General features: G+C 50.1%; 9 protein-coding genes across 9 annotated transcripts; 6 read left to right on the forward strand and 3 right to left on the reverse strand.

The window, feature by feature from the left end:
- Positions 1-209: 209 nt before the first annotated feature.
- Positions 210-1,634, reverse strand: VFPPC_00825 (26S proteasome non-ATPase regulatory subunit 11; the record flags this gene model as incomplete). Its single annotated transcript, XM_018280767.1, has 3 exons — positions 210-1,216; positions 1,277-1,359; positions 1,453-1,634. The coding sequence occupies 3 exons, from the start codon at positions 1,632-1,634 to the stop codon at positions 210-212; spliced, it is 1,272 nt and encodes a 423-aa protein (XP_018149090.1).
- Positions 1,635-2,136: 502 nt separating this feature from the next.
- Positions 2,137-2,922, forward strand: VFPPC_00826 (GrpE nucleotide exchange factor; the record flags this gene model as incomplete). Its single annotated transcript, XM_018280768.1, has 2 exons — positions 2,137-2,424; positions 2,485-2,922. The coding sequence occupies 2 exons, from the start codon at positions 2,137-2,139 to the stop codon at positions 2,920-2,922; spliced, it is 726 nt and encodes a 241-aa protein (XP_018149091.1).
- A 516-nt stretch (positions 2,923-3,438) lies between these two features.
- On the forward strand, positions 3,439-3,820 carry VFPPC_12909 (DASH complex subunit dad1 domain-containing protein; the record flags this gene model as incomplete). Its single annotated transcript, XM_018290686.1, has 3 exons — positions 3,439-3,531; positions 3,587-3,649; positions 3,695-3,820. The coding sequence occupies 3 exons, from the start codon at positions 3,439-3,441 to the stop codon at positions 3,818-3,820; spliced, it is 282 nt and encodes a 93-aa protein (XP_018149092.1).
- A 559-nt stretch (positions 3,821-4,379) lies between these two features.
- VFPPC_00827 (ras family domain-containing protein) lies at positions 4,380-5,300 on the reverse strand (the record flags this gene model as incomplete). The annotated part of the gene is made up of 3 exons (XM_018280769.1): positions 4,380-4,736; positions 4,795-4,998; positions 5,055-5,300. The coding sequence occupies 3 exons, from the start codon at positions 5,298-5,300 to the stop codon at positions 4,380-4,382; spliced, it is 807 nt and encodes a 268-aa protein (XP_018149093.1).
- A 1,438-nt stretch (positions 5,301-6,738) lies between these two features.
- VFPPC_15236 (Skp1 family protein) lies at positions 6,739-7,464 on the forward strand (the record flags this gene model as incomplete). Its single annotated transcript, XM_022428960.1, has 4 exons — positions 6,739-6,862; positions 6,922-6,970; positions 7,258-7,398; positions 7,458-7,464. 4 exons carry the CDS (start codon positions 6,739-6,741, stop codon positions 7,462-7,464), a joined length of 321 nt encoding a protein of 106 aa, XP_022284697.1.
- Positions 7,465-8,405: 941 nt separating this feature from the next.
- VFPPC_00829 (F-box domain-containing protein) lies at positions 8,406-10,133 on the forward strand (the record flags this gene model as incomplete). Its single annotated transcript, XM_018280770.1, has 1 exon — positions 8,406-10,133. One exon carries the CDS (start codon positions 8,406-8,408, stop codon positions 10,131-10,133), a length of 1,728 nt encoding a protein of 575 aa, XP_018149095.1.
- A 654-nt stretch (positions 10,134-10,787) lies between these two features.
- VFPPC_00830 (hypothetical protein) lies at positions 10,788-11,403 on the forward strand (the record flags this gene model as incomplete). The annotated part of the gene is made up of 2 exons (XM_018280771.1): positions 10,788-11,149; positions 11,277-11,403. 2 exons carry the CDS (start codon positions 10,788-10,790, stop codon positions 11,401-11,403), a joined length of 489 nt encoding a protein of 162 aa, XP_018149096.1.
- Positions 11,404-11,866: 463 nt separating this feature from the next.
- On the reverse strand, positions 11,867-13,797 carry VFPPC_00831 (nitrate assimilation regulatory protein nirA; the record flags this gene model as incomplete). Its single annotated transcript, XM_018280772.1, has 4 exons — positions 11,867-12,344; positions 12,404-12,623; positions 12,714-12,844; positions 12,908-13,797. The coding sequence occupies 4 exons, from the start codon at positions 13,795-13,797 to the stop codon at positions 11,867-11,869; spliced, it is 1,719 nt and encodes a 572-aa protein (XP_018149097.1).
- A 2,650-nt stretch (positions 13,798-16,447) lies between these two features.
- Positions 16,448-18,936, forward strand: VFPPC_00832 (N-terminal fungal transcription regulatory domain-containing protein; the record flags this gene model as incomplete). The annotated part of the gene is made up of 5 exons (XM_018280773.1): positions 16,448-16,630; positions 16,729-17,448; positions 17,534-17,847; positions 17,924-18,271; positions 18,372-18,936. 5 exons carry the CDS (start codon positions 16,448-16,450, stop codon positions 18,934-18,936), a joined length of 2,130 nt encoding a protein of 709 aa, XP_018149098.1.
- Between the last annotated feature and the right edge of the window lie 5,665 nt (positions 18,937-24,601).

The raw sequence follows: 24,601 nt of genomic DNA on the forward strand, positions 1-24,601 counted from the left end.
GAAGGGACGTCATTCATGATACCACCATGGTTGAGATTTACAAGATACCTTTTTTTTTTCAGATCCTAGAATACCAAAATAGGAACTTGGATCACATTGCGCGTTTTAGAGAGTATATCACCGTCCCCTGTGACAATGACAGGGTCAAGCCTTCTTGAACGCCTAATCTACCGTGACATATTACAATACAAGACTCTATGGGACCCGTGTTACTCCAGCATGGAAGCCTGGTTTGTATACAGCACATCCACCACGTTGCTCAGCTTCTCAATCGTTGCCAGCGCCGCATCGTACGATTCATCGCGCTGCGTCTCATCGTAGATGATGAGACAGCCCGCACCCTGATCCAAGACACCGATAATGACCTTGTCCAAAATCATCTGCGACAACTTTCGCTCCACTTGCTGGGTGTCCAGACCAACCATCTTGGCAATGTGGTCAATCTCCACGCGGGAAAACGGCTCAATGACCTTGATGAGATTCTGCTCCAACATGGCGTCGTACAATCGGCGCAGATGGTTGCGAATAAAGGCGTCGCTGCCGAGTTCGTAGCGGTACGCCGACAGAGCGCGCTCGTATTCTTCCAAGGAGCGGTTGGAGTGTGCGCGGGCAATAGCCTTCATGGCCTCCAGGTTCTTGCCGGCGTACTTGACCGCTTGCTTGGAGGACATGAGCTGGTTCACGTCGTCGGCGAGGTTGAGCATGATCTTGCAGAGGAGCATGTACTGCAGGGCGGCTTGGGCCTTGGGGCTCTCGTCCAGACTGTGGTACCCATCCAGCGCCTCAATGAAGTAGGAGAATGCGGTGTTGAAGTCCTTGTCTTCGGCGTGCAGCATGCCGCTCTGCATGTCGAGATTGGCCTGTAGCAAGGGCGGGGTGTAGACGCTCGCGGCGCTTGTTCGCGCTGTGGTGAGGGCGGCACGGGCCTTGGGGATGTTGCCGAGCGCGTGGTACACCCTTGATTCGAGGAGTTGGACTTCCACCAGGCGCAGCTTGTCATCGAGGCGCTTCAGCTCTCGGAGGAGGCTGTTGATGAGGGTGAGGGCATCGTAGTAGGACTGTTTGATCATGTAGAGGGCGACGAGGCGGACTTCGAGGTCCTGGCGCTGGAAGGCGCGGCGCTCGGCAGTGGCCCATTCGATGCAGTCCTTTGTGATGTGTACTTCGATGTCGGTGCTGTTGGGGATTTCTTTGAAGAGGTCAAGTAATTGTCGGACTATGTGAGGTTAGAATGGAACTTTGGTCGTACGGTTTGTCAGCTTGAGCTTCGACTTACCAAGCTTTGATGATTTCGCCTTTGCAAAGGACGAAAATACTGAACGGCTCTCGCGAACAAGGTCGACCAATTCTTGTGTTTTCCTGAGTATACGCATTAGCGCCAATTCCAAAGCTGATTGTCACATAGTGTTTTATCCTGCTGTGCGTGCGCATGACAGTTTGATGGGGACTGACTTTTCGTCTCGGTACAGCTCTCCCAAGCTGATGAGGGCCGACTCATACTCGCGAGTGGCAGCATCGGATGTGGCAGCGGGCGCCTTGGAGGTGATTTCTTTGTAGATGGCCTCAGCCTTTCGAGGGTCGGTTTTGGCAAGCTTCTGGGCTTCTTGGAGCCGGCTCGAGTCGGCGGCCGCCATTCTGGGAACGGTGTGGGTATGGACGTCTGCCTGAGAGGGTTACAGAGCTTGATAAAGGCGAGGGCGGTTGGTAATGCTCGCTAGAGACGGAGAAGCGAGCGTCGTTGGTGGTGGTTGTGGATTGATGTGAAGCGGTGATGTGGATGATGTGAGGTTCAATGCTGGATTGGATATCGAATCGAATGGAGCTCTGACAGCCGCCAGGTTGCCACAGAGCGCGTGTCGCAGTGCCAACAGCCGCCAGTCCTTTGACTTGCCCAAATGCAGCACCAGCCACCAAAGCGCATCAAAGCAGCTCCAGTGCTGCGGCTGGTGCCTGCCTTGGCGGACGGTCCGGAGTTGATCCGCCACGCCGCATCCCTTTTGCCTCCGTTATCCGGCATTGAAATTTCAGAGCCATTCGTCCCGAAGACATTTCCAGCTCACGCGATACCCTCAATTACCTGCGCATTTACAATTGAACTCTCCGTCCCTTCGCACAACTACCATACCACCTCTCACAATGTTGCGCCAAGCCCTCACTACCTCCTCCAGAGCTCTGCGCTCTGCTCCTCGCCTTGGAGCTAACCAGCCTTTGCTGCGAACCCAATTCCAGAACAACGCCCCTGCTGCGTGGTCAATAAGAGCTGCTCAGCCGACCGTCGCTCGGTGGTATAGCGATGCCAAGGAGGCGCCTGCTGAGGGCGAGAAGGCCGAAACTGAGGCCAAGGAGGGTGCGGGTGAGACGGATGCTGTCGCTGAGCTGAAGAAGTCCTTGGAGGCTAAGGATGCCGAAGCTCGGGACTGGAAGGTTTGTGGTTCTCTGGATATTTTATATCCCGTTTCAACATCCAATTAACAATGAAAATAGGACAAGTGCATGCGCACTGTTGCCGATTTCCGCAATCTCCAAGACCGCACGCAGCGCGAAGTCAAGACAGCCCGAGAATTCGCCATCCAAAAATTCGCCAAAGACCTAGTCGAGAGCGTCGACAACCTGGACCGCGCCCTCATCACAGTCCCCTCAGAGAAGCTCACCTCCAAGGACGAAGCCTCCAAGGACCTCATCAACCTCTACGACGGCCTCAAAATGACGGAAAGCATCCTCATGCAGACCCTCGCCAAGCACGGCCTCGAGCGGCTAAACCCGGAAGGCGAAAAGTTCAACCCCAACGAGCACGAGGCCACCTTTATGGCCCCCCAACCCGACAAGGAGAACAACCTCGTCTTCCACGTCCAGCAAAAGGGCTTCAAGCTCAACGGCCGTGTCCTGCGAGCCGCCAAGGTCGGCGTCGTCAAGAACGCTTAAACCATGTCTACACTCCTCACTCCTCATAATCCTCCCTCTGGGGAAACACATTATAAATCCAGGCATGCGGCTGTGGATAAAACGCATGCCATGTACTACTATGGCGAAAAAAATACGTGAATCTTTGGGGGCCGGCGTTGGGTCAAGATGTATAATGCTCCTCTCACAATGGTAGAAAAAAGAGAAACCCTTGCTTGTATTTCAGGGATGTTATTTGCATGGCGGGTTTTGAAAGTCGAAGATTATACGCAACTTGGACAAGAAAAATCATTCACTGTACGAGTGGGTTATGTATCTGTATATAAATGCATCTGGCTCGGATGAGACCACTTAATTCGTTGCTTAATGGACACATTGACGATGTGCATTACTTTCCGTTCCCATCAAGTATGTCCTAGCCTGTGATGCATGTTGAACCACAGTGACGCTTCGTCTCCACCAGAGACCTCCAAACTCCAATCCTCAACCCCACACACCACGCGCAACAACGCGACAACAACCTCACCCGGAAACACAATGGCTAAGCGCCAGCGTACGTCCGAGATGGACCTTCGCGAGAAGACCTACTTTGAACAGCAGCGCGAAGCACTCATAAGCGATATCGCAATGGTTGGTGCCATCCCACAACATGATTTGGGAGCTGAAGAGAAAGCTAATGGACCAGAGCTTCGAACACGTCCTCGCAAACATCAATAAGCTAAACCGTTCCCTCGAGTCCGTCATAGAAGTACGTCCTATGTAGTCCCCGACAAGAAGCACGCTAACCAAACAGGTCGGCAATGAATTCTCCTCCGTAGAAGCGCTATGGTCGCAATTCGAAAATGTCATGGCAAAGGATGAGTCGAAACAACAAGGCGACAAAGCAGAACAGGAAGAACAAGGCGAACAAAATGAATGACACGAGCAACAGCTACGAGAGAGATATTACTACAGGCGAATAGGAAGGTCACGGTTACACAGTCACGAATCACGACACAAGATAGAAGAATTTTTTGTTATTCCCTACCCAACCCAGACTCAACAGGCCATCGTACAAATGAAAGCAAACACAGTAAATGCAACTATACCATGGAAACAAAATTCACATCCCATCCCTATCGAGTATACGTATTTCCCACGACTCCCACAATCTCCCTCATTTCACCCGTCATATTCCTCCATTCCACTCGGGTCACCTTCACGCCACTTCCGACGTAATATGTACCAAATCCTCGAGAGAATGCAAACACAGTTCAAGCCAAGGATACCTGTCCTTCCATGGACCGTGTTATTCCATTCCTCTCTGAGGCAGAGTGTGTCCATGGTTGTTCGTAATAAGTGCAATCGTAATAAATAAAAAAACGTGTAGAAGCGGTCGGAGAGATCTCATGCGTGGTCATTACAATTCTGTATGCGACAAGCCAGTCCTTATTGGTTGACTGGGCTCTCCAAGACGAAAAGTTGGTTCTTGGAGGCAGTTAGAGGAGCTGGCATCGTCTCTTCTTCTTCTTCGGAGGCTTCATCCCCGGAATTGGCAGGGCCTTGTCGGTGCGAGAACTGGTGGGCATGGCGTCTTGGTTCCTCCTGTCATTGGCAACAACTGTGAGAATGGCGCGTTCAAAGATCTCGTCGACGCCAAGCATCTCCTTGCTGCTGCACTCCATGTACTGAGCGCCCATCTTCTCGGACACTGCGAGTCCCTGTTCGGTGGTGACTGGCGTCAGGCCCTGCGTCTTGAGCATGTCGATGCAGGTCTTTTTGTAACGCAGATCTGACTTGAGGCCAACGAGGATGAGTGGCGTGTAAGGGCAGAAGTGAAGGACTTCAGGGTACCACTGCATATTGTCAGCATGAGAAACAGCACAACCCCCCCTAAAAGTTGTGGAAACGTACCTTGTCCAAAACATTGTCCAGTGAGTTGGGACAGTCAATGGCGAAACAAACAAAGATCAAATCAGTCTCGGGATAAGACAGAGGGCGCAGACGGTCGTATTCCTCTTGGCCAGCAGTATCCCACAATGCCAACTCGACTGTCTTTCCGGTAGGACCATGCGTGGGGTAAGTAATGTAGTTTTCAAAGACAGTCGGGACATATTTCTGCAAACGTGGTTAGCCTGTCGAGCCACAATGTGTCGATGCGCGGTTCGTCCTACCTCTGGGAAATAGCCTTGGCTGTAGCTGATGAGCAAACAGGTCTTGCCGCAGCCGCCATCGCCGACCACCACAATCTTTTTCGAGTACGAGGGCACGTCCGTCATGTGGGTTGCTGCAGACTCCCGACCAGATGATGAGCTCACTGTTGTGCTGACAGTTCCGTCGCTGGAGCGCGTGCGTTGTTGACGTCGCGGCTGCTCATGGCTGGCTGGTGCGTAGTATGAATTGCGGTATTGCGAAGCCATGCCGGTGTGAAGAATTGTGTGCAACTTAAAGAGGAGACGAAAGGAAACGTCGTTTGTCGCAAAGAAGAAGACTCTTCAGATGGAACCCGCTTCCGCACAATGGCAGTCGTCCGCACGTTGCTTGCCAGCTGCCGAGACGCAAGGAATGTGGTCTGTGTCAAGGGATGTTTCGGTCAAGATATGTTTCTGCTTCTCGATTGGGAGATGAAGATGACAATGTTGATATCTCCCTAGTGGTGCTGAATATGTCGAAGAGGAGGAAAGTTAAAGGTGCAAAATGGTGTAGTGGACGGATGGATGGCACTTGGAGTCTCGTGCTTCTTCGCCGTTGTCTTGTCTGGCTCAAGCTGGGCAAAGGGCGGGACGACGGGTGAGCTTTGATGGATGTTGAAGTGGACAAGTCGAAACCGGACTGGTAAACATGTTGACCGGGCAACCGAGAGCCAGTGACCAATTGGACCGCAGCGGGCTGTGGGAGGGTCTGGAGCTTGGATGGTGTTCGCAAGAAAAGTGGGGCACCACCCTCCAGTCGAGGTGCGTCACCGGAGGAAGTGCGAAGTATGTACTCCGTATGTACGAGCACATCACCCTGCTCATGGTAAATTGCTCGCTATGTGGGTACTTTGCCATATCAAACATTGTTTCCCTTTTGCTGAGGGACAATGGATGGATTGCCTTTGAAAATGGAGCTAAGCCGTGCTGATTGTGATCTTGTGCTAAACATAGATTTCCAACACTTGGCACGGTGGATCCAGATAACAAATGAACGTGTTACTCAAACAGCACAACAGCATTGCTCTCGGAGGAACAGAGTTGTCTACATTCTGTATTTGCACATAGTACATTGTACATAAGCCTTCAGCAGTAGGACCAGACCTGTCCAAGTTTTCATAAGCTTGATCACCCAAGGCCGTTTATGCATGCAAATCTTGTGACCCCAATAACGAAAACCATGTGGGGAGGGCGAGAATGACATGTTTCGAAACGGGTATTTTCTTTCGAAGCGAATTTATTTTTCCATGGGTTTCTGATATATCAAAGCAGCAAAGGCATAACCATGTCCTGGCAATGGTTGGTTTCAGTTAGAAGGAAGCTATTGCATCCGTCTGTAGTCCAAGCCAAGCTTCCAAACTAAGATACATTGGGTTGTCATTCAAGTTTCAAATTTCCCTACACGATGTCATTTCTTCATGATTTTATTATCTTCTTTCACTCAAGATTGTCCGAGGGTTGCGATTTCACCAGATCGAAGCACAGAGTAAGTTGGTTGGCTCCAAAAGCAGAGCGATGGTTGGTTCCTACAGAGACCCACTTTTATCTATCGCTTGTGCAGAACAAATCTTCACGACACCAAATTCATTCTTTTTTCCTCCTTCTCATCCTCCAGATGCACAACCTCCAGCGTCACAACAGTCTGTGAACGCGCCACCAATTCACCATGGCCATGCTGCAGTCTCCAAGCAAATACGTCACTCTCATATCTGGCGATGGATTCGAGTTTGTCGTTTTGCGCGAAGCTGCCATGGTGAGCCCGATCATCAAGGGCATGCTGGATGTGAGAAGTGCGTGAATGCAATTCCCAACCACCACCCGAGTTCAATTCAACTCACAACAGGCGCAGGCCAGTTTGCCGAGGCTAAAGATGCACGCTGTGTCTTTCAAGAAATGAGGTAAGCTCATGGCATGCTGGCTGGTTGGTTGGTTGATGCGCTATTCTCGACGTCCAACTGTGGCCGGTAGGATGAAGACAGAGCAATCAAGATGCAACAACATGTTCATCTATCCATGACAGAACGCCGCTTCTTAGCTGGCCGGGCTGGTTGATTGTTCACTACACTTGAACTGACTGTCACCGGATGCATAACCATTCTGGCTGCCGCCCTTGCCCTCCCCTGTGGTTTCTGCTGCTTTTGTCGCGAGCCGGCAGCTAATACGTTTCTTTACTTCCTGAACATAGTGGCATGGTTCTCGACAAAGTGGTCGAGTACTTCCACTACTGGTACCGTTACCGGAATAGCGATGATGTCCCTGACATGGACATTCCTGTAGAGTTGTGTCTGGAGCTTTTGGCTGCGGCAGACTACTTGGGGCTGGACCAGTAAGGCTCTCTGCATTATGCCAAACCAGAAACATTGACAGAACCGAACCTAACGCCAGGGGTTAGGGCGAACATGAACTTGAAATGATGACACTGACAAACCGCATATGATTCGGCGCAATGGCGTTGGGGTTATGATACCACCGGGCAGATGGGTGGCTATTTGTATACAGACTCGGAACAGGTGATGATAATGATGCATTGAACCATTTCGGTTTGACTCTTTGTTGGTTCACGTTGAAACTGTTACCCCCCATTTCAGCATATGCGTTCTGCTCTTCACTCCTCCGTGGGTCGAACGTCTATTAGAGATGGAAGATTGAAACATCCCTCTCACTCTGCGTTGCTTATATGTGCATTGAGTTTTCGCTTTTTTTGCAGGGAGACATTCTATGTGCTTGTGCTTACTTTTGTCTTTTGTATCGTAGAGTCTTGTTCAGGCTGACTAGAGATTTGCAGCACCCATGACTCGTTCTCTCATTGTTCCCACGTCCAATCTGGTAGCCGTCCAGGCCATGTTGGAACTACTCCGTCTAGTATTGCCTTGGCGCCTCTACAAAAAGACCCTGAATGCCGTATCACGAATTGCCTGTGGATTTTCGATGTCTTTATTGTGCATGGTGCAATCACAGAGTGTGACGATGCACCGAATTAGCTGTGCTCCTTACCAGTCTTGGATGGTAAAGGCGCAGCTCTCGCTCCGAAGCAGCTAGGCAAGCACGACTGATCTGATCATCGTTTGCCCTTGTCATGCTTAGATTCTTGGTCCTTCTGCACTGCCAAAGTTTGTTTTGAAACAGCGTAAACTCAAATAACAGGCGGTGCGGACTTACAGAACTATCCCCCAACCACCCACGCTTAGAATGATACAAGGTTAGATATAAGGTATAAAGTAAGAGTCCACGTGGCCATAATTAGGGATATATTTATCTTTGTTCATGTTCTTCTTTCTTTTGTGGCAATAATTTCTAAACATCTTCATCCAGACACACCTTATAGCCCTCGCCATGGCTTCCACCGTTGAGATGGGAGAAGCTGTAGACAGGCAGAAGCCGCAGCTTCCCGACGACGTCCTCCATTACATGCTCTCCTTCGACATCCTACAACAAGAAGACTTCCTTGCCTGTCGGCTGGTTTGCCGTGACATGACTCCCGTGGCAACGTCATTCGTATTCCGACATGTTCGCTTGGAGGCGATCCGTGTCATGGATGGCCACTTCATGAACATCGCTTTGTCACCAAGCTTGCGAGATCATGTCCGAGAAGCTACCTGCGATACTTGGGTCGGTGGCCGCTTCGTCGATCATGTCTATCACCCTTACCTCTTGCTGACACGCTTCGCGAAACACTTGCCTTGTCTGCGCTTCTTTCGCAACTTGCATACACTGCATCTACGGTTCAGCCCACACTGCGCAAAGCCTGGGCGTTCAACATCCACGTACGCCTTGGAAGAATCTACCGTCTTTCGGTACAGCGTTTTAGACACCGTGTTTCGGTGCCTTGATGGGACGTGGTCTGCCAAAGAGCAGCAGAAAATAGACTCGGATTTGCGAATTCACGGGGGCATACTGACCAGTGATTACCATGTGTCTGACGACGATGCTTTCGTCGACGGCCCAATCCCCATACACACTCTCACGATAGCGAATCTGGCGGACTATGATGACACTCGGCTGACAAAGTCGGCCGCGTTCCAGAATGTCATTAATTCTGGTAACCTGAGGGATCTAAAGCTCCTTATTACCACGGGACGGAACATAACAGTGACCGATCCCGCTATACACTATAGAGACAGGCAAAATATGTATGAAAGCCTGCCGACAACCTGGCTGTCTCCTGGCCTGGCACAACACCTGAGGGTCCTTTCACTCTACGGTGCTGGCTATTGGGGCTGGCATCCCAAGATGGATTTCCGGCTCGTGAATCCCACCGGCGAATCTGGCTCCGGAATTCCCAACCTGAAAGTCCTGGCTCTGGGGAAATACGTCTTCAGTCACGTGTGGCAAATCGACTGGATTGCAAATCTGGGCAAGAACAATAGGAACGGCGGGCTAGAGGAGCTCTATCTCGACAACTGTCCCATCCTAGCCTGCGCAGCATACCCACCACCAATGGACACGTCGACAACAAACCTAGGATTAGATGCCGATGGCAAGGAGATCATAATATCCAACCATGGCTACCCACGCCCCGAAGCAGAGGTCCACGACTACCAGGTGCCGGGTGAGACGGACCACGCATTCTGCCTCCGCTGGTGCGACATTCTCACTCGATGGCAGGACACGATGCCCTCCCTGAAGGTATTCAAAGCAGACAAAGAGTCTTGGACCATAGAAAAGACGGACCACGCGACACCCATGTATGGAATCCGTCCGGAACGCGAGCTCCTAGCCCACCGTAGGAACCACAACGAGTTCCGCACCTATAATTGTCCTTCACCGCCTGAGGAGCGAGCTCTTGCCGAAAAGTATATGGGCGGATGCGTCACTCTCTGGCTCATGTTCAGGACGCCACTCGTGACACACCCTGAATTTCCGCTACACTACGTCAAGTTCGATAGGGAACTTAACCCGAGTGCGCTGCTTGGACTGAGTAGATACAGCCCGGTGTGTGATTTGCAGGTGGTCAGTCGAGCGACTCGTGAGTTGGATATGCAGGTTTGCACGTTATTTCTGGCGAATCTTGGGCATCGTGTGAAGTCAAGTTTGGCGTCTTTGTGGTTCGGTGATGATTAGCTTTTCGTCATGAGTGCCTTGCTATGGCGTGTTGGTAAGTGAACGTGCGTAAACCTGGAGGTACATAGATGGCTTCTGTGGTTTGAACTACGTAGAGTTGCGTAGGTAGATGAGCTTGATAATCTGTAGGTGGTTGTTCAATATAGGGTTCACTCGTTATGAATTGAGTCATCTGTCCAGGCGAACTTGGCTGTTTGACATGTATTTCCGTACCTCGTCTTGAAAAATGATGGAATTTGCTACAAACTTGGCCGTTAAGATGCATGAACTCGTCGTGTAGCGTACTACGTAATTGTAGAACCAGCGAGGTTTCTATGAATGGGCTGAACAGAATTCCCCTGCATTTCAACACCGCTTGTGAGATCGACGACAAATGAGAGCTGTTCAGTACCTGTTGCTGGAAACGTGCATCTGCGACTGAGTCAACGGTATGATTATGATTGAACTGCATTCCTTCAAGTTGAGAATCGTTTGGAAAGCAACTTCTATTCATGGAGTAAATTACGAGGCCTCGTTCGTCATGCTGGTGCTGGAAAGGTATATAAGTCTGGGATGCCTCCCAAGCTGCTACCATTTTTTTTGTCCTCATCACTCTCACGAATTCTTCAACCCCCTTCATTTTCCCAGGACCACTCAAAATCTCCGTCACTCACCATGGCCGACGTACCTGAGCAACCACCGAAAGCTGAGCTGCCTTCAAAAGGTGTGCAGCTCACCGGCGATGCAGTCCTTCTGAAGCAGCCAGTCATGATGCGTTTAACGTTGCCCTCAAGCAAGAAAGACACCAAAGAACGTTTACAAGAAAAAGAAATCCAAGAAAATTTCCAAAGAGAAGTCGTCGGCGCTATCCACGAATCCCTCCTGTTAAAGAGGACTGTAGGTGGAGAGGACGTTTCAGCTAGACTCACCTTCGCTCGTCGTATCCCAGACCTAGCGGTAGACGTGCGCTCCGACGTCTGGGATCAGTTCAGTCAGACCGACCGCTACAAGGAACTGAGAGAAAAGTACAATTTTTGGTAAGTTTATCCCCGCCGGTGGTCGACGTGATGAGCCTCTTCTAATTACTTGCCGCAGTGAACAAAAGATGAATAGTAAAGTCTAGTTGCAAGCGCACTTGGAACCAGTACCTGGTAATATTGGTAGCGAGGAAGGCGATGAATCTGAGAACTCAAACGACTCTAGCGGTGGCGAATCGGGTGACGCATCTGAGAATAGTGAGGGATCTGCTCACGATGATGGGGGTGACGCGGGCAGGAAAGCGGCTGCTTAGACCCTGATGCCGTCAGATGGCGATGCGATGAGTGAGATGCTCATTGCTAGTGGTGGTGGTGATTCGGTTTCCTTTCATGTTGGTTTTCAGCAGATTGTGTTATTGCAACGCGGCTTCGTTGGCAAAGCAGGCGCATGAGATTGGCATGTTAACACGCACGAGGGACTATTACACTGGATTGTAACAAGTTTAATTTAAAGCGACAGATACTTTTCAACAATATATCTTGTCTGGCCACATATCATTGCCCACACCCAGTATGGTGACATATTGTGACGTAGGTTTCATGCGTCGTAGATGGCACGTTTGAAGCGTAGAATACTTTTGACATCCTATAACTCCTCTACCTACATCTGGACATGCAGAATGCCTTAAACCCGCCTTCTAACCCTGCCAACCAATGCCTCTGAACTCTAGCCTTCACCGCTAATAATGCTATGCAACTCTCATCTAAAAAAGCAGACTACAACTCGCTCGGCACATCCCTAGCAAGCATCACCTCCTGCAACATCCTCTCCGCCACCGCCGCAGCAGGATAGGTCGACCTCAGTTTAACGAGTAGTAAGCGCGCGTGGGACGCCGCAGACATCTTGACGTGCGGAGGAACATCCAGAACCTCCTTTTGCCCTTCACTAGATGAAGATTCACCAGGCTGAGAACGCTGGAGCTGCGAGGCGTTGTGGCCTACGCGCAGATGGACCAGGTCCATACCCAGGCCAACATCTTCAATGGCGAGACTAAACAGGCCCGCTGTGCAAATCAGATAGGGCATCAGCCCAGGAACCTGCCGGAGAGTAAACATGTCATCGTACGATTGAGCCAGCGCCAATATAGACTGGGCGGACTGCATGCACAGATCGCGCGGTCGAATGGAGGAGCCCTCTAGAACCACGCCTAGGAAGCTCCTAAACATGCACAGGAGACAAAAGTGGTAGAACATGCTGTTTACCCAGTTAGTTTGCACAGTCTCGCTGACCAATACGTTTATCCGTAGACATACTGCATGAATATCGCAAAGGGGCTCCTGTTCCCCTTTGCATGGATCATGGCAAACGAGCTGTTGTACCAGTCAAGGCACTTGGCATAGGTTGCTATCAAGTCAGCCGATGCCACTTGTTCGGCTGTCTGAGTTGTACGTATCAGTATGTAGACCCATTCAGTTAGTTGGAATATCCGGGTTGCGATGGCCTGGGCGTCATTCGGCTGCAAGCCGTACATGTCTACGATCAAGAGTTTGTCAGTCGTCGCTGGGGATGGCGATGAACGGATAAATTTTAGGTTCGAGTTCTTTCTTTTTGTTGTTCACATACTTAGTTTGGGGCTGCTGTTTCCTTGGTTTGTGTCACCGGTGCTGCACAGTGACTGATCAAGGTCCAGCGATCCTGGGATTATTGGGAGGTCTGGGGACTCAAAGAGCAGCCCGGTTGCCAGTTGCAATACACTGTAACCACAATTAGTATTTGGTTACATGTAGCAAAAGGCGGCAGGCAGAATCACGACGTACCGAACCAGCGTCACTGCACCACAGTACGTTGTAGTGCAGGCATTCATGTACTGTGCCTCGTGTTCACCATCAGACTGAGACGCTATCCCACAAAGATCAGCAATACCGGAGGCAAATGCCACGGCACAGTCCCATGCTTCTTTTTCTCTCCCACAGCGTACTTGGTATAGAGCGAGCATGCCTAGGGCCTGGATGTTTGGGAGGCTGTTCTCCCACGACTTGTCCTGCATAGCCGCTTGGCATTCTTTGAAGAAGAAGGTGCTTCCAAGCCACTCAGATGGGAGGACATCGACATTGTCAAGTTCATTGATCATTCGAGATGCCAGAGCAAGGGTCGCATGCACCAAGGCCGAAGAGCAGTATTCCGCTTCGCCGCTGTCGTAGTCTCGGAGAAACAAGTCCTTGCTCAACAGGCAGACGGGGAGAATATCCCACGTGAACAAGACGTCGAACAGGTATAGAATATGGGCCTTTGTCCAACCCGTTCGCGTCCACGCGTCCGTTTGCGACTGGGAAGTGTATGCATCGAGTGGCAGCGGTGGAAACGACAGGATGGTTGACAAGGTTGGCACTACCTCCGCCGTCTCCATGAGCGCATCCTTATCACTGCGGCTTGGTACACATGCTCCCCAGGATCGAAGATGCTTGAAGCAAGGCGAGTCATCACCAGTTTGAAAGGCACCGCTGCTGTTGGATGCTCCGGAAGGTTGCGTCTCCAGTTCCTGTGGCACTTTGCTGGCGTCGCTGCTGGTTTCCGTGGTGGTGGCGGAACTGCCCATCGACCGTGAAGGGATTTCTGTTCGGGATCTTAAGGTAGTCAGTATTATTGAGGCGTCAATTTCATCCTTCAGCTCTTGCAAGATTTGAGCGACGACCTCGGCTGATGGCATGCTGCTGAAAAGACGAATCATCTCAATCACAAGGCTCTTCGACTCCTGGGACAGAGGCACATCGTCTCGATACGCACATTGCGTGACTTGGCCGTCACAGTTGGAGCATACAGGACGTCGGCCATCACACTACCCGGTCTTGTCAGTCCATGTCCAAGAGTTACCCTGAACAGGGGAGCCAGGGAAGGGAGGGGGGAGGTTGTTTCTGTGTAGTCTTCTGTGATGCATACTCGAACTTTCTTCCGTCGGCAAGCATTGCAAGCAATGGTTACACTGGCACGACGTCTTTTGAGTTTCACATATTCTGTATCCAAAGACTCGTCCCCTCGTCTGGGAGTAGGGGCCGATGGACGCAATGGGACATATCGCTGTTCCATTTGCAGTCATAATCCGGTGTAAGTGATGTGGCAGTAGCTGAAAGAGGGGCTTGTCAACAGGTCAGATTCGATGCGTGTGTACATCAGTCTGGTGATAGGAAATGATAGCAGTAACAGGACTCCTAGTTTCCCCTTGAGAGAAAACGTCAAAGAGACTCTGCCCTCTTGAGGAGTGAGCTGATACCGCTAAAGGCATTACTCTCCGTCGTCGAAATGTGTGTCGAAATGGGAGGAGCCCTGTCGAAGACTTTGCCAAAAGTAGCAAACCGCAATGTTGATTGGCTACACGATCTCGCGGCCATGCCTTGTATCCATACTCATACATGTGTTTGTTTGTGTTGAGTTCGGAGGGCCCTCCATTTGCTATGATTGGCTGCTTCTCCATGCGGATGAGTTTAGTGAGGGTGAGTGCAGAAGGTGTAATAACCTGCTTCTCCACCACTTTTTGAATCAAACATCATCTCCTGCCATCTTTCAACTTGGCCCGAAAGTCATCTTTTGTTTCCTTTGACAATGACGCTCCTTCTTCATGCCGACTGTTACTGTTCAGCTGCAGCCCGAGGCGTTTTCAACAACCGCCACATCATCAGCTTTTGAAAACGTTTCCGTAGGCCCCCGAAAAACGAGACAACAGAGCATCTCAAGTTTCTGGGGCCAAAACTTCTCAGGAGAACCATCAGGCTGCGGTGTCTGTGCGGGCATATTGACCAAATGCTACGGAGATGACGATTCGACCAGCCCTCGCCACCAGGCGGTGGACGTGAGGAATTCGGTCCACCAACGACGCGGAAGGCCCTGAACATTCTCCCCTGCCAAACCGTCTTTGAGTTGTCGAAGTTTCGGGCTCTGTTCGACGAATTGGCCACTGCGGCTGACCTCGTCGCGACTGCGAGGCACTTCCCGTGACGGCAGGATTGCAAACACGGGCGACGCTTTCACCATGTCCGGAACATAGAAATTGGCCATGTCGGCTCAAAACGATTTCGAAGAGACTGAGGGTGGCCGCCTTGCCACACCAGACCGACGCGACTCCAGAACGGGAACCTGAAAGAGTACCATCTCGACACTTCAATGTGCAAAGAACGGCGCCCCCTTTCTGTGTTCAAAGCGCTTTCAGCTTCTCGATACCACGTGAACATGCCTTGAACCTCTTCGCGGGGCACATCGCTGCATGTTCAAGTAGCACAAGAAGGACGCCTTTTTTCCAGGAGGGTCTCGTATATATCCTGCCTCGTCGCCTCCTGTGTAACCAAACAGTGAAATATGCGACACCACCAAGGCCGCTGACGCAGCCAATTTCATCAGCTACAACACGCGCACCGAACTTTGACCACGGTATCTGAATTAACTCGCCATGGATGAGGCAGGGGGAAGGTTCTACCTTAAGTTGTCGCTGCCAGAGGCGGTTGTGACCGACTGGAGGAATGGAGATCAAGACGGGAATGCTTCGTCGCGGTTATTTACACTGCTATCTTCGCATCCCGTAATTAGGACTGTTGAGAGGGAGGATGGCACATTTTCTGCACACTTCAATACGGAAGATGAGTGTTACAGTGCTTTGCGTAATTCGGAGCTTTTGAGGATCATAGCGAGCGATCGTGACGGCTTGACGCGGTAAGTTAGGATTATGGCACCTTTTGTGAAGCTCTTGACTCACAAGTTTGATGGGGAATCGATCAAATGGCTAATAAAGCGCTGTAGGGCAGCTATTGTAGACAACTTCGGAAAAGAAAAGCAAATTTGGCCGCGGCCACATCGGAATGGATAAGACCGTTCAGCACGAAGTGTCGAGGCTCACAAACATCAGGCCAGCCCTTTCCGCGTATGGATTTCATACGCAAGAACGATGTCTGAGGTGACGAGGGGTAGGTGGTGGGTGTTGATGGACTTTGGCTGCGGATTGCCTGGATACTGGTGGGATGGGATGGGGTGGTATGATTTGGTTTCTTGGGATTAGAAATGGTGGATTGATGATCTAGGTGAAATATGACAGAAGTTGGGCTTTTGCGTGTTGTTTCGAGGTCGGAAACTTTCTTTTACTCCCCGTTACCCAATATTGGATTCACAGCTTGCGCGTTGCTGATTGGCCTGCATCACCATCGGTCCGGTGACCTTGGGTCTTGATTGGCCACTTGGAAACAGCCCGAACGTCATACCAGTCTGTTCGAAGAGATGAAATCGCCTTTGAAGGGAGCCTTCCTTCAACCGGGTGAATCGAAAGTTCGATCATCGTCGATTTAACTATCGTATGCGGATGCGGGCCATGCACAGGCATGGCGCAGGATTCACACGCTGCCTCGTCAGGCTTCCGCTCGTTGCTTCCTGCTAGAGAACCAGAACCAAGTGCTGCGGATGCGGAGCCAGGCTCAGCAGGACCTATTCGCTCTGCAATTCAAGTAGTGAAGCGACTCTCCGTCACCACGGCCTGCGGAGCGTGTCGAAAACGCAAAGCTCGAGTAAGAGGAACCAGACTTTGATGTGGCTCTGATCTGCTGGGCCGGATAGGCACGTTCGCAGCTTCACCTTGGCAGCTAACAGCACCCTGTCGTCTCAGTGTAGTGGTGAACGCCCCGTATGCTCAACCTGTATCAAGCGACATACGAGATGCGAGTACGACAGGGACGTTGACGAGACGCACGCAAAAGCAGTCAAGCGAAAGTTTGAAGAGATCCGAAACCACAGAACTCCGTATGAGCATGTGTACGATGCCCTCCGATCCAGACCCGAGGGTGATGTAGCGGCCATCATCCGAAAGATTCGACGGGGCGAAAATGTAGACGATATCGCCCGTCAGATCGAACATGGTGACCTGCTGCTCCAGTCGTCTCTCGTGCCCGAGACGAGATATCGCTACGAATTCCCATTCTCCTCGAATATGCCTCCCTATCTCATCTCGTCCTCGAACATGTACTTGGATTCGCTGATTTACGAATGGGCTCCCCCCGTTGCCCCCCCTCCCCAAGAGGCGATATCTGGTGTGCCCTTTGCTCGGAGGCAACCGAGCGCCGAAGTAGCCGAATATTATACACCGTATTTGAAGCCATATCACGCGGCCGAGATCGTCGACGCACAGCTTAGTGCTGTTGTGCCCTCAAAGTGGACAACCGTCTGCTCCGACGATGTTCTAATGACAAGACTGCTCAGTGCCTACTTCCTGCAAGACCATGACTGGTGGACTGCCTTCCAAAAGGATGGTTTTCTTGAAGACATGTCCAAAATGAACCATGAGCTATGCTCCCCTCTCCTCGTCAACGCCGTGTTGGCCTCGTCTTGTGTGGGTATCTACTGTTAATCTACTGTTGTTGCACCGCACCCGCCTTCGTCCCTGATGCGCTGACCGTTGAGCCCTGCCATATTAGAACTATTATCGTGGCCTTTCTGACCGCACTGAGTTTTGGAACCCGCAAATTCTCGGCTACCGCTTTCTCGCAGAAGCCAGGAGACTTTGGGAGTATGAACAGGGCCTGGACAAGCTCACTACCCTTCAAGCTGCTCTCGTCATAAACATTGTCTACAGTGGATCCGGCGCAGATAAGATCGGGATCGCGTATATGGCACAGGCATGTGATCTTGCCAATAGAATTGGTCTGTTTAAGCAGGCGGCTGTTGTGAAAGACCTTAGGCTACAGCACGCACGAGACTACACGGCATGGGCTCTCTTCAGTTGGCAGAGGTAAGTTGCACATCTCTGACTGTCTACATGCGTAGACGGCTTCCGTGGAAGGCTGGACTAATAATTGAGGTATAAGTCTTATGTGTTTTCACTACTTCCGGCCGCCAGTCGCCATGGAACCGCCCGAAGTGCCGTTGCCGGACCCCGAGCAAGATTCACGATGGTTCGGAGAAATATGGCTCAAATACCCACTGAGCAGAACACTCTGTCCCAGCGCTTCGGGAGATGTCTTCAAGGCAAGGGCTGAGTTCGCTCTAATCCTGAACGAATTGGCCAAATCTTTGTTTGCTGGCACACCCCCAACGGCGCAGTTGTCGGCTGTAGCTGTTGCCAACTTCTATTTCAGGTTTAAGGGCTGGTACGACAGCTTGCCGGCATCACTTTGCCCTCGAAGAGCTGTATTACCGGCCCACCTAAAGGTTCAGTAAGTGACATCTCTAATCTCCGAATGCGTGAAATCTTGACCTTCAAGGGACATTCCACAAATGCAATAACCACCGTACTCTGACAAGATCATTATTTAGTATGCACTACTTCCAGATCATTACCAGACTACTTCGAAGTCCAAGCATACTTGGTGAATCAGGCTCGGAACATCAAGTCGCCATGGCTAACCTTTTCGGTCAGCCGCCGCAGCAGATCCTTGCCAATGCCATGGCAAGTTTGGAAACTCTTTTGCGGGCTTACTACCTGCGACACGGATTCGAGTGGCTAGACACCTATCTGGTTTCTGTGCTCATGGAAATGTGCTTGAGTTCCATCGACAGCCTAGAAGACGATGCCGCTTCTAAAGACGTTTCTGCATTGCGCTCTAGTATCATTCTATTCGCCAAAGGCATCTATGAGCAAGGACAGAATTTCTTCTTGGGCAAGCTCGTCTTTCAGCTCGTACAGGCAAAGATGCGTCAGGAGGATTTGGAGATGCTCGGACAGGTTGCCAGACTGGAAACCTTGGAGGAGAGGCAGACTTTTGGTCTGAAGCAAGTTCAGATGGAGTGGCCGGTGGATATCACGAGCATGGCAGACGATCCCCGGAAGAAGAAATTAGGCGACATGATCAATCAGTTGGGAGGGACGTCACTTGAGTAGTCTCGCGAGAACAATATTCACACAGCCTCTTAGCGAGTTTTCCATTGATTTCAAGGTTGCATATGCGAAGGATGCATCAAATTGTATATGCCTGATCTAGGAGCACTTAACCTTGTGGCTGCAAGTGAGTCCTCCACCTGTAGGGCTGCGATGTGCAGAAGGTCTGGTCTAGAACTCTGGGAACAGACATCGCCTCAGCATAGCAACACCAGTTTATTCCATGTAGCCTGACATGATTTGCTTCAGCTAGCGTGCGATTTACTTTCCCCAAGACTCCTGACGAGTCAGTCGTGGGCTGCATTCATGATGTCGGAATGGGAGACGTGAACTCGAGCAGCCAATTGCCCAAAGGGTGCGTGTGCTACGCAAAGTATGATGGCCCAAATGGAATGAGCCATAAACAAAAGGTCTTGTAGGTCACGTACCAAGTAGCATCAACGGCTATTGCCTGGTGATTGTAGGCAGCCAAGAGATAAGGAAAGAAACAGCACGGTCCCGTTTCTCTGGCTCCCAGCCTGTGGCGGCAATGCATTTCCGGACAATTCCACGAAGCATCTGGTCTGGTAGCAAATGACTTGCAGCTCACAGGGAATCAATGAAAGAACGAAGAAGAATAATAGCATCATCAATTTGTGAATGAATACTGCAATGATTCTAATTACACCTGACGTGAGCCAGGCAAGAGTGTAAGTCCAACACATTGGCTTATGAGTGAAAGGATTCAATGATCACTACCGTGAACGAAGTGAGGCATCGCGATTCGTGAATCCAACACATGGCCACAACGTAATAAGAATCAAGTCTCAACGTTCAGCGCTGTTTCAGTTGCACTGGAAGCTCTCCTGCCAATCCATCAGATTTGATAGCAATGTTACTACGCCACCACGGCCTGTCATTTGTGAGAGGTTGAGGGGGTGGTTCTCGACTCTTCTGTGAAGCCTCATGGGAATCTCCGTCTCGTGGAGCATACCTCCTGAGTCCTGACATGAATCAGGGTAGAAGCTCCCCCTGCACATGTGCCGCTCTGGCTAGCAAATCATGCTAGACGGTTGAAAACAGGCTAGGTTCCCGGGCATGACTAAGTTGTGAAAGGATCAAATGCCTATCAACAGCAAAAGGAACGACGGAGTATCTGCACCTGCGAATGTGAGGAGAAGCGCCATCAAATGTATCTCGGATTTCAGCACCCTTCACCCAAAAACCTCGGTATCCAAAGGGGGGAAGGCGCACATTCATCAATGTCAATATCAGTCGCCTGTAGGTGTCACTGACTATCTGCTTAAGTAGGTACTTTATCTTGCAACCAGTCGACTTTTATGGACTTATGGTCCTCTGCGGTTCGGTCAAATGTTCCCTCTGGTTGAGATTTGGCATCACAGCATGTATGTATCTCTCATTCTACCTTTGCTGCCAATACTGAGCTCTCTCTCCCTCTCCCAGAGGTTAGCTGTCCAAGTCGTCATCATGACTTGGGTCTCTAATGCCACACCAGCTGTCGATGCCATATCGCAATGGAGATCAATCGTTGCAATCTGGGCCGTTCTCTCCATGATGTCCCTCATCATCGTTTCCCTCCGAATATGGGTCAGCTTCCGCGGCCACGGTCTCGGGGCTAACGACTACATGGCCATGCTCGCCGTCGTCTTCGGCCTCGTCTACTCGACTCTCGCCGTTGTGCAGACAGAGTACGGTCTCGGATAGCCGCTTAAGCTGCGCTCAACAGTGCCATCGGACGCCCTCGCCTTCAAACAGGCCAACTTCGCTGGTCGACCCATCTACCAACTCGGTGTCGGCTTCTTCAAGATTTCTCTGCTCCATAGCTACTTACGCCTGATCCAAGACACTGACCAACGTACCTACGAGATCACCGCATGGTTCACCATTGTCGTCATCTTCATCGGCCATCTTGGCAGCTCGTTGGCCCTTGTATTTGCATGCAAGCCCGTTAGCTTTTCGTGGTCGCTCCCTGTTGAGGGCGACATGGAGCATCCAACATGCCTAAACGTCTCGAGCGCCGGTGTCGGTTACTCCATCATCACCATCGTCTCTGATATCTTAGTTGTTATGCTACCCATCCCGATCCTTGTCAAGCTTAACATTCCTACGAGGAAAAAGGTTGGTATTATTGGCCTCTTCTTGCTGGGACTTTTCACTACCATCTGCTCCATTATGCGGTACGTCCAGCTCGGACGCATCTCATATGGCGATGGCAATTCTACCATGCTGGTCCTCTGGGGCACCATCGAATTCAACGTTGGTGTATGCGATTCCTCCAAGCTGCACACGCATAACTATCCACCAGACCCTTTTCTGACCTTTGTAGAACATGACAGCTTCTCTACCCTTCTTAGCACGAATATGCAAAAGGAGGCGCAAGGACCCCAACAACCCACATGTAAGTGGTAGGCGCTGTAGCAACGTTATTTGTACGTATGGCTCGCCAAGCGGCAGCGCAAGCATAAAGCCCGACGCAAACGAACTTGGAGGTATGAGCGGTATGGGCCTCGACAGAACTCCCTGCCGCTGGCAAGCCCATCCACCAGTCCAGGAGCAAGGAGAGCTTTCTACACAAGGACGGTAGCATCAGTATGATCGAGTTTGTTGATAGTTTGCGACAATGAACGCGAAGAGGATGACCGGCCCATCACCCAGTATTGGCTATAAAACGAAACAAAACAATGATCCTTTACATATAAACGGCGATTTCGCCCGTCACAAAGGTTAAATAATAGGAGACAGTTATATTCGGAGGCATTCCAGGTCATCCAAAAATGTTGAACATAGGTTAGCTGATACGATTTCGCGCCAAGAAATAATGTCGAACGACTGTGGTATAGGTATGGAGACAACAAAGTTAGAGTCCGCCACATACCAAACTGCGTAAAACAACTGATTTGCTCCACGAGCCATTATAGTTGGATCCTTGAGTTGGTTTGCTCAGGATCCGGGAAAGTTGCCGGTTTGAAGTGTTAAAGAACGCATCGTCTTGTAGGATGGCGAGACGAAGCGGGAAATTGTACGTGCCGAGTGCTACACTTGCGTGTTGTTGCATTTATTGTGTACAGAAATAGTCTGGTTAGTTTTCGGGTCCTGAAATAGAAGTACCGAAGTTCAGCTCCATGTTCACAAGGTTGATGACTGAACAATGGGAACACGGTCATGTACGCCCGTAGACAGTGACGGAGGGAGGGAGGGATGTTCATTTGGTGATAGCAGAGCGGGCGAACTACATATCTGACCTTTGTAACCCCAAGCCACCATGGCTGTTGGCCAACTGACAAGGACAACCACGGTTCAGCACAAATACATGGCGTAAGCACCAGAAAACGCAGAAGGTTTGCAGAATACATCCGCAGAGTGTTAGCAATAGTTCAGAGTGTTAGCAATAGTTCAGAGTGTTAGCAATAGTTTCTTTACACTTATATTGTAGTTTATTGAGAGCTAGATTTTAATTCAATGCAACTACGTCGTCATTCGCCATCCACATCAACAAGCCGCCAGGTAAGAAGATCTATATAAACTGGCTATTCCTCAGTCTATAATCTTGCCTGGTAGTTACCTTGCCGGCATTATCCAAGTACGCCTTACTTGTCGCTAAACAGCTTCACACTGCTTCGACTTCGACAAACCTCGTCTCAACTTGCAATTCACCACCTCTGACCCGAGCAGCCATGGTCTCAGTCCACGGAACGGCCGGCGACCTGAGGGTTACCTACAAGAAGATGTTGAAACGATTCTTCCTCGCCATGCAGGATTCTGGGCCTGACAGCTGCCATGTCTTGACGATCACAGCAACTGACGTCGCCAAACACACAGTCACTGCGGATTTTGTATCAGAGTGCTACACTGAACTCCGCAGTGCTGGCCACGTTCCAGAAGGCGTTGTGTTTCACGAACCTAGTAAAAATGGCGCGAAGATAGTTGTGATCATCCAATATAAGCAACAGGGTGCCCCCGGGCCGATCGAGGACAATTGGAATACTTGGGATATTGAACTCCGGGTCTTAGAATCTGGAGATGTGCGGTGAGTGACTCTTTTGTCTGCAACGTTATTGTCGAATGTTGTCTGGTTGATGAGAGGATTGCTAACAGGTGACTTTCCAGGGGGTTCTTTGCACGCCATCATTGGAATAATTCAGCAACTAGGCGTAGAGGATAATTAGCCAGGTCCTTCCAATATGCCTGCTACTGCACGGGAGCGGAGAATCGGTGAAAGATTGATTAGATTTGGTTTACATCTTGCTGGGTTGTATAGCATACTATTTGGTAGACCTAGTCCTCAGTAGAAGACAATATGATATTTTTAAACCGCAGATCTTGTACCAGATTGTGCTTCAGGGTGCCTAACCAGTTCAACGAGAGTACGGAACGTATAAAGGCGTAGATCCCGTAGAGTTCATTCAGAGGATGTTTGCGACCTGTCATGGAGAGCTTCAAACACCTGCTTTGTAGTTTATCAAGTGCTACATCCAAGTTCACCTTCAACTATATTATTTGTTATTATCCGCATAAACAATCCACTGGGTAGGATGCTCTATATAAACTGGCCGTTCCTCAGCCTATAATTTAGATTTTTCTGATCAACATTGTTAATCCAAGTCTTTCTTGTTGCAGATTACATTCACACTTTGTTGCCTCCCTTAAACTTCTTCACGACGCGCTGTTTTACACGTTCGTTTTCAAGTAAAACATGGGTCACCAAGGCACCTGGGAGCAATTGCGTTGCGCCCTTGTAACTCAATTGCACGTATTTTGCGACCGGCAGGAGAAATCGGAAGAAAATATGCCCTACTCCATTAGGATCATGGCAGATCAGAATGCCGTGGCCATTGTTTCCCTGGCATTTGTGGGAGAGTGTATCTGGGTTCTCCACGGTAATGAGCTCAGCTCAACGAGGAACCTGGTACTAGGAACACCTGGTTATTACGGCGACGAGATAAATATTACTCTTGACTACGCGATTGGGAGGCCGACACCAGTGGCAGCGTCGGCTTGGACGATTGATCTCTTGATCCAGGACTCTGGAGACGTGCTGTGAGTGACCATTTTGCGTGCAATGTTGTTGCCAAATGCTGCTGATGAGCGAGATGCTAATAGGAGACATTTTAGGTCATACGTGTACGATATTTATGGCAATCTCCATAGTAGTTGGGATAAACATCACGGCATACTTAAGATTGCATGAGTACCTAGGTTCTTCCACAATGTCAGGCTTTGAAGAAGAACTAAAAGGTGGAAAGAACACTATACGGGTCTAGTTCACGTCTTATTAGGTTTTACAGTACACAATTTAATAGACCTAGTCTGAGCAGAAGATAATATAATATTTTAAACCCCCTAGACTTGTCCCAGACTGTGCTGTAACCTCGTATTGCCCTTAAGAGTCCCAGTACAGTACAGCGCAAGTACATAGCATACATGCGTAGAACACATGGAACCCGTACAGTTCTTTCAGAGGATATTTGCAAACTGTTAGGGAAAAACTCTATACACTTGCTACGTAGTGTGTTAAGTGTTACATCCAAGTTCATTTTCCCTACACTGTGAGTTGCTATCTACATGAACAAGCCGCCAGGTAGAAAGCTCTATATAAACTGGCCGTTTCTCAGTTTACAAATGGATTTTCGCTATTAACCTTGTTAGTTTTAAGTCCTTCTTGTGCAAA

The sequence above is a fragment of the Pochonia chlamydosporia genome, chromosome 1 (assembly GCF_001653235.2).
Source record: "Pochonia chlamydosporia 170 chromosome 1, whole genome shotgun sequence".
NCBI lineage: Eukaryota > Fungi > Ascomycota > Sordariomycetes > Hypocreales > Clavicipitaceae > Pochonia > Pochonia chlamydosporia.